This window comes from Ailuropoda melanoleuca, chromosome 16 (assembly GCF_002007445.2).
Source record: "Ailuropoda melanoleuca isolate Jingjing chromosome 16, ASM200744v2, whole genome shotgun sequence".
NCBI classification, from domain to species: Eukaryota; Metazoa; Chordata; class Mammalia; order Carnivora; family Ursidae; genus Ailuropoda; species Ailuropoda melanoleuca.
The window spans coordinates 42,766,207-42,774,853 of record NC_048233.1 but is presented as its reverse complement, the minus strand read 5'-3'; the positions used below and the strand labels follow the sequence as shown (position 1 = coordinate 42,774,853).

Here is an 8,647-nt window from a genome sequence, read left to right as displayed (position 1 = left end):
CCGCGGACGCCTGGGTCCCCGCCGAGGTGGGCTGGGGGCGGGGGCGTGGGGGAGCGACGCCGCTTGGTCCCTGCCGCGGCTGCTCGGGCGGTCCGGGCGGTCCGCAGGGCTGGAGGGGCTTCCTGCCCGACTTGGGGGTCAGCCCCGATGCGGGAGGGAATGGGGAAGATTTAGACAGGCTGGGGCTGGGCTGACTTCAGCAAGGCGAATAGTGAATAGTGGGGAGAGCACTTGGGGAAAAGTCTTCAGCCAGGGGGTTTCTAGCCTACTTTTGTGCTTTGGAGTGTGAGGGAACACAGGGGTCCCTCCTGTGTGGAAGGACCATCAGGCTTCCCCAGGGGAGTCTGAGGGGTGGACTTCTGGTCCAAACTGGTCCAAGTTCCTCCTTCCCCAGTGGAGTGGCCTGGCTTGGACATCAAAAGGGCAAGGAGACATCCAGAGGCAAGTGCTCTCAGCCCTCTGGGTCCTGGAGTTTGCAGAGGCAAGTAGATAGGATAGGGGTCTGTGAAGGTTCCTTAAACTGCAGTTTTGTATTCCCTGTCACTTATCCCCAGGCAGGGTGTGAGTCCTGGCTCCCTCCAGCTAAGGATGGGGGCTTCTCAGGAGTATTCATGAGGGGAGCCCAAAGGGAACAAAGGAAGAGCAGAAGACTGGGGCAGGGACCTAGGAGTCCTAGTCTGGGAGCCCCATTGACATGCCTCTCTGTCTCCAGCAGTTACAGCCCAGTCCCCTCAACCTGACCCAGTATGTAGGAGGGAATCTCTGCAGGTGGCCAGAGGGTAAGAGTATGCACGTTGGGGGGGGGGCAGGGGAGTCTGAGGAGGGGTCTGTACGGTGAGAAGCTGAGATGACTGTGCCCTTTCAGGGCCCATGTCCAGGGTAGCTGCAAGCCCAGACCTCAGGTCTGAGGCTCCTGCCCTTACTGTCACTCCTCAGGTGCTGAGTTTGGGTTGAGGACCACAGGCAGTGTCCTATATCCTTGAGGCAAGAAGAGAGAGGAAAGGGGTGGGGGGCAGGAGGCAGTATGTGCAGGGTGCCTGGAGCTTGGGTGTCCCAAATAGACATAGACACACACAGACACACACAGACACACACACCCCATGCACACATACACATGCGCATGCACACTGTAGCTTAAAGCCTGGTAGGCAGTACAGGGCACACACCCCCACCCCGGCACACCCCCACCTCTGGCTCAGAAAGCCACCTAACTGGCACCTCCAGTTCCCCCCTCTGCCCCACCCTGCCCGTGCCCTCCATTGCCCACACACATTCCACTGGCATTGCCTGCCTGCCTGCCTCCTGGGCACTGCCCCTCCCTGGGGCCAGTGGGGTGGAGGGAGGGCACCTGGGGATGAGACGCGGAGACTCAAGGGTCTGGACTCCCCCAAGGGTGGCACAAGGCCAGGGAAATCCTGGCCACCACTGCCTCCTGGGGAGCAGGCTGGGGGCCCAGGCTAGAGCAGAGGATGCCTGGGTTCTCCGCCCAGGCTGGGGATGGGGTCATGGAAAAAGGTGGTCGTGTTTATACAGAGGGGAGGGGGGCAGCGGGTAGAGAGCAGCCGACAAGAGCAGCTTTGTTCCGGGCTCTAGAGCAGGCAGGGCGGCAGGGAGACGTGCCCCCCCCCATCCGGCAGCCCCCTTCATCCATGCCCTCCCTCAACTCCACCTCAGCCCTAAGAGAAGCAGCTTTGTGAGGGCCCCTTTCCCCTAGTCAGCCCCACCTCCGTCTGAGCTGGCATCTTGGGAGGCGAGAAGGGTTCTCTTCCTTCCACAGGTTCCCCAAAGAACCAAGGCATCTGAGTCCCTAGTGTAGGATTTCCTTTTACTCTCTGTACCACTGTCTTCAATCCCTTGGTCCCTTCCTCCACCCTGGACTTAAGACCCTCTCCTTCCCTTCCCAGCCAGGGCAGAGGAGCTAGGGCTCAGAAATGGATGACCCTCTCTCTCCTTCCCTTCTCCATTCAACTCTCAAGTCCCTTCTCTGAGGCAAAATAGGAGGAAGCCCAAGGAGAGCTGGGCTGTCCTTCGCTCCTCACAGCTTCATTCCTCAGTAAGGACCAGGAGTCTGAGCATCCTTCTCTGGGACACCGAAGTCCTCCCGCCCCACACTCAGGTCTCTGTTTCCCACCTGTAAGTCAGAAGCACAGACAGTGAGTGCTGGAGCCAGAGCCCGGGGCCTAGTTGAAGGCGGTCTGAAGAAGATGGGGGGGCTCAAGTAGCTTCTCACCCTTGGCATCAGAGGGGTTAATCCACCTGGAATGTGGCCCAGCCTGTTGAGCTATGGCCCAGGGGCCTCTGGGGCCCCGGACTCCTGGCTCCACCTGGGCTTAACCAGGGCTGAGGACTTGAGGGAATAGGGGAAGGAAAAGGAGAAGGACCCTGGGGGCTTGGGGCTCAGGCTTTTAGGCCTGGGGAGACACTGGGATGAGGAGTCTGAGGGCACCGGGGATATGGGTGATGCCTCCTTAGGGGCAGGGGTAGCTTCATGCATCAGGACTGAGTAAAGGGTGGTGGTGTTGGGGTCTGAGTTTCTGTAACTTCCAGGACAGTTTACCCTCAGGAGTTTGAAGGCCAAGGTAGATGAGAGATAGAAAAGAAAGAAGGGAAGGAAGGAAGGAAGGAAGGAAGGAAGGAAGGAAGGAAGGAAAGAAGGAAGGCAAACAGAGGTCCAAAGATGGAGAGATACTGATCCTAGAAGCAAAGACTGATAGAAAGAGATGCAGAAATGCCTGTCACCTCCCTCTGGACCTGCCACCCCATAGTCTCTATGGGTTTCACTCTCAGTCCTTCTCTGTCCTTCTGCACCTCAATCCATCATGATTCTGGCTGGTAGAGGAGGAACCCAGGCTGGGGTGACTCTCCCTCCCCCTAACACCCCTAGAGTGGGCGGTTCTAGGGCTCCTGGAAAAGTCAAACTTTCCCTTGTCAGAGCATCAGGAGAGAAACCACCTGCCCAGCCCTAGGATTCCCATTTCCTTTCTCCTTCCTTCCTCTCTCCCTTCCCTGGGCTCAGGTTAAACATCTCCTGGGGCAGGCTACACTTGAGGGAGGGGAGGGTGTAGGGAGGGCTTCCTGGAAGCAGAAGGCTCAGAGAAGACAGAGAAAAGGAGACAGGGAAGTAAAGTAAGGTGAGGACAACGAGTGGAGCTGCTCCCTGGCATCATCCCTGGGCCACAGTGGGCTTCCGTCAACATCCGTGGATTTGAAGGAGAGTATGCAAGATAGGTTAGGGAGTGAGGGATAATTGGAGACAGATAGAACTGGGAGGGGAAACTGGAAGAGGGAGTGTGGGGGAAGATAGAGACAGAACGAGATGCTAATTACAAGAGAGGTATGGAGGAAGAGAAGGTACAAAGAGAAATAACACGAGACCCACATAGCAGGTAATAAACACTTTACACATGTGAAGTCATTCCATCCTTACAACAACCTTATGGAGTAGGCCCTATTATTCCTAACTGACAAGTGAGGAAACTAAATTCAGCAAAAGGAGATGAAGCAACACACCCAAGGTCCAGCCAGTGAGTGGTGGGGATCGATTCAGGTAGCCCGGCTCCAGAGTCAATGTTCCTAATCACAGGACCACAGCTCCTTTCCAGAGAGATGTAGGGCCCCAAAGTTACCACAGAGAAATGTTTGCTTTCCCCAGAGTGGTAGAGAGTTTAGACAGTCTTTTCGTTTTTTTTTAATTAAGTAAGCCCTACGCCCAACGTGGGGCTCGAACTCACGACGGAGAGTTTGAATCCTGGCTCCGCCATTTACAGCCTCGTGATCCTAAGCCAGTCACTCAACTTCAGTTTCCTCCTCTGTGAGACTGGAATCATAATTCCTACTTCACAGGATTGGCCTGAAGGTTAAATCAAGTGTCTAGCCCACTCCCGCTTGTGGTCACTTCTCAGCTTGGGTCCTCTCTGCCAGGAGTCCTAAGACCTGAACTAGTTTATGCTTCCCTGGAGGATTTTTTCCCTCCACCTGCATCAACTCCTGCCCTCCCTCCTACCCTGAGCCCGGGCAGTGCAAACCTTAGAAGCATGGAGGGAAAAGGCTCCAAGTGAGAGAGGGCCATGGGGCTTGGAACCCTCGGGTGATCATTCTCTTATCCCTCCCTTTCCTCTCTTTCTCCCTAGGACTCTTGGAGACCCAGTGGGCAGGCCAGGAAGGGCGGGCACGGAGCCTCCCAGGCTGGGGCAGTGGGCATGGGCGGGGGCTGTGGCTGAAGACCTCCCCCGCCCACTGCAGACCCCAGGGGATTCAGCCTCCGTCACCGCAGCTGCCATGGCCACCAATAAGGAACGACTCTTTGTGGCTGGCGCCCTGGGGCCTGGATCTGGCTACCCAGGGGCTGGCTTCCCCTTTGCCTTCCCAGGGGCTCTCAGGGGGTCTCCACCTTTCGAGATGCTGAGTCCTAGCTTCCGGGGCCTGGGCCAGCCTGACCTCCCCAAGGAGATGGCCTCTCTGTGTGAGTCTCAGGGACCTTGGGGGATGAGGGCAGGGGAAACAGGAGAATATTTAGAGGGTGGGTGCTACAGAAAATTGACACCCTAGTTAGCAAGGTGGGCAGCATTGGGGGTGTGATGTAATGGAGGAGGGGACAGGGGTTGTAGGAGGGGGTTTGAACGTGGAGCAAATGGCATTGTTTGCAAGTGAGAGTTCTCCTGCCCCAAATGCCTAGAATGTCCGGGGGTCCATAGTTGCCTCATGAGTCAACTGGCAAGGCAGAACACTTTGTATGGGCAGCCAAGGGTGGGTCTGATGAAGTCTGAGGCTTCTGGCTGTAGGCAGTGGTGGGTATGGGGGAAGCAGCCTGGGGAGTGGAGGGGTCTGGAAGGCCAATCAGCTGACTGTGACGGAGAGGTGAAACTGGTGAATTAGAGGCAGGCAGCACAAAAAGGAAATGAAATACTGCCAGGTGCCCAAAGATGTGTGGGGTCAGGGAACTGTCCTGTTGGTGCTGGGGAGGGGGGAAACAGCTGCAAAGAAGCCGGCTCTTGCACCATAAGTAAGCCGGGGAGGTGAAGGGGTGTTCCAGAAGCATCCTCTCCTCCAGCCATGTGGGTTCTGGACTCCTCCCCTCCCTCTAGGTCTGGCATGGTGCCCACATGCTGTGCAGATCCCTACTTGTCCCTCAGGCCTGCCCTCTTTGGGTTAAGTCTTTGAGTGCTGACAGCAGACAAGCCTTAGGCCTCTCCTCTTCCCTCTGGATCCTCTTCCCTCCCACTTCGTAGTTGGCCTTCTTGACCAAGCCATTACAGGCGTGGGTGCCCAGGAGCCAGAGGGCTGGGCTGCTGGGTTCGGTGGGGTGAAGGGGCAGCATGTGAGCAGGTGTAGAGAATCCTCACCTGGAAAGTAGGGGAGGTGATGGAAGGAGAGGCACAGAGAAGGGCAGAAAACCAGAGACATAGAGACAGAGAGGGAGAAAAAAAGACAGAAAGATAAAGACATCCTTTATAGCTGCACAGGCTCAGGGAGAGAGGTGGGAGAGAAGGGGCCCGGCCTGCAGGAGGGGCACTCGGAGGGTTGTGTTATGTGTGAAGGGGTGACTAGTTGGGCTGGCAGCTCTAGTGGAAAGGATGTGCTCATCTGCAGAAGGAGTGTGCCGGCGTGAGTGTGCACGCTTGTGTAGACCGTACACAGTTGTGCATGCAGAGCATGTCCTCGAGACTCTGCTCATATACAGAATTCCAGTGTGCACAGCAAAGAGTCAGTGTGAGGAGGCGATATTTAATAGGGCGGCTGACGGTGTGTCTGGCCTTTGGTGAGACCCGCGCGTGGCGTGTGTGTAGACCAACGGGGGATATTTGGGTGGCATGCAGGTGAACAAGAGAGCACAAAGCCCCCCTTTTTGGAAACCTCAGCTGGGCTCCCCCTACCTCATTGACACCCCGTGAATCTGTCCCAGGGCCTGAGGAGGGAGGAAGAAACCACCCTCCCCCCCCCACCCCGTGAATGTATTTCTTGCGGAGAATCATACAACTCAATCCCTTGGGACTTGGCTTCCCCAGGTTCTGGGAGAGGCCACTAAGGGAGTGGGAGTAAGGAGGGAGAGGAGAAAAAGAATGATATTGGGGGAGAGCTGAGAGCCAGTGGCCAAGTCCCCAGGGAAGTTCTCCTATGCCCTGGACACATTGAGATCAAGGTCAGGGATCAAAGTAAGGTCAAGGCAGGAGAAGGGGTCACACTGGGCTCTATCCCAAAGGCTGCCCTGAAAGGGGCAGGGGGGGGGGGGGGGGGGGCGGTACTGAACGGAGAAATCCAAGGGAGGAGCCAGAACCAGGGCAGGTAGCTGGGGAGGGTGCGGCTGGCTGCGGGGGACAGGCCTGGGCAGAGAGGTGCTGGTGGGGTGGGGAGGAGGGGAAGGCTTGGGTCCAGACAGCCTGGATGGGAGTGGGGCATGCAGCACCCAGTGGTAAATGAGAGGGAGGCAGAGGGGAGAGGAAGGGATCCTGGAGTCTGGGAGACCTCCCACAGTGGGAGAGCAGCTGAGGGGTGAAAGAGCATAGTCTCTCATTTCTTTGCCCCGTTGTCCCTTTTTGCCTGCGGCCACCCAATGGAGAGGGACTGGAGGCCTAAGTCTGATGCCAAAGCCACACTCACCTTGAGTCTGTGTCTCTCTCTTCACCCTCTCTCTCTTAGTCTATGGGAGGGAGGGTGGTCCATGAAGGAGTCTGGAACTTCTCCCTGAGGCTGCCTCCTGGATCCTACTGCTGGGTCCCTAGCACCTTGGAGACATCCACGTTGAGAAGGGAAATCTTGCTCCACCTCTTGGGGTTCTCCAGGGGCCTGAGTGGGTAAGGCAGGCATCTCAGAACCGTGTGGTGGAGGAGGGGAGGGGAGGGGGGAGGGGGGCATGTGCTGTGGAGGCAAGCACAGGCCTGTGTGCATGGGAAAGCAGAGGGGTGTGTGTGTGTGTGTGTGTGTGTGTGTGTGCTGGTGTACGTGCTCACACGTGTGCATGAAACCCTGGGGTCTGTGTCTCTGTGTTTATGAACACTGGTGTGTTCTGTTTGCCTTGTCAAGACTACAGGGAACAGAGTGGGATGGAAGGGAAGGGAAACCTTGCGCTCGTCCCCCCCTTGAGGAGATGTCTGTGGCGTTGAGGACCTAGCCCTGTTTATCCTCTGAACTTGGTGACAGTTTCCCTGGGGCAAGGAGCCCAGGCTGCACCACACTAAGTCACATGGAGAAACTGAGGGCAGGCTGGCACAGGAAAAAAAGCGTTCTACTTAAAAGAAACTGAAAAAGACAGCCGCAGAGACCTAAGCGAGGTGACAGAGAACTACACAGGCCAAAAGGTACAGACACAGAGAGAACCCAGAGGCTGGGAGAGGAGGCCAGCAGAAGGAGCAGGCGGGTAAGGGTGGCGAGCAGGCGGCAGCGAGGCCTCCTCCAGGAAAAAACCCCAGCCGACTGCCTCCTTCCCCTCCCCTCCCCGGTCTCCGCTGCTCAGGCTCCGGCTCCAGCTCCAGGCCTACACAAACGGGGCTTTGATTGCAACAGGAAACCTCTCTGGCGGGGGGAGCTGGGCAAGCCGCCGCCGCTGGGGCCCAGGCTGCACCCCCCTCTCGGGGCCCCCTACCCGGTCCCAGCCCCCATCCTGCCCAGCTCCTTCCTTACACCCCTGCTTTGGGCCCCATCCCTCATTCACACCTTCCTCTCTCTTCTGCTGCCCCCTCCTCAGAGACCCCTCCCCATCACCCTTCAGGTGGGACTCCTAAGTTAGGACTTGCCCTGGGGTGGGGCTTCTTGCTTTGAAATGCCCCCTCTTCACCTTTTCGAGGGAAGGTTTTGGAAGAAAAGGAGAATTTAGCATGAGGAATTCAGAGCCACTTATCCTCCAGCCCCATCCAGTAGGTGGCAGGAGGGGGGAAAGGAGGGGTGCATAGGAGTTAGCTGTTCCTTCCTCCACAGTCCCTCGTTGGCCAATCTCATCCTTGCCAGGGTGGTAGAGGCTCTGAGGGGTGACCATGCAAGACTCTGAGTGTTAATGGCCTTGTTAGTGGGGGAGGGGTGCACTTCTCTGCCTCTGGGGTCTTGCTTTTGTGGGGCTCTAGCTTGGGAGTGGTGAACTGTGGTGGTGGTGGTGGTGGTGGGGATCATAGATGGGGAGGGGGGTGAGTCAGGCAGCAGCCCCCCCTCATACTCCCACCAGGCTGGTGGAGAACATCTGGTTCCCATGAAATGCTAGAAGGCTAATGGGTCTAATTGCTGCAATAAGGGCTGGGGGGACTTTGGGGATAAGAGGGGGCACTAGATTCCCCCATCCTCTTACCTTCTCTTCAAGGCTGTACTAAGACTGTCTAGAATTGGGGAGGGGGGGTTGAAGTTGAGGGGAAGGGTGGGCCTAGCCGGCTAATGCCTTGTCCTTTATAAGGCCCCCTCTCCCTGCAATGCCTGGGAAGCACACACAGATGGGGTGATGAGGAGTGGGGTGCATCTGGTGAAGAGAAAGGGGGGCTACTGAGGACTCATGACTTCCTGGAGCCCTCCACCCCCCTCCTGTGCCCCACTCCCAACCCCCCTCCCTGTGGCCTGGCCACTTCTGGTTCTAATTACCAACCAGGCAGGCCTGACTTAATTGGGACCTTTCAGATTTCGGAGGAGGAGGGGGGGGGGGACTGACAGCCTGGAGTTGACTAATCAGGGC

General features: G+C 57.3%; 1 protein-coding gene across 1 annotated transcript in view; it reads left to right on the top strand.

Annotated features, from left to right (window-relative positions):
* The first annotated feature begins 638 nt into the window (after positions 1–638).
* Positions 639–8,647, top strand: part of RARG (retinoic acid receptor gamma) — a 22,041-nt gene continuing 14,032 nt past the window's right edge. The window contains exons 1-2 of the mRNA XM_002923276.4: positions 639–779; positions 4,131–4,462. Coding sequence (XP_002923322.1) covers positions 4,279–4,462 — 184 coding nt within the window. The 5' untranslated portion in view covers positions 639–779; positions 4,131–4,278. The remainder of the gene's footprint in view (positions 780–4,130; positions 4,463–8,647) is intronic.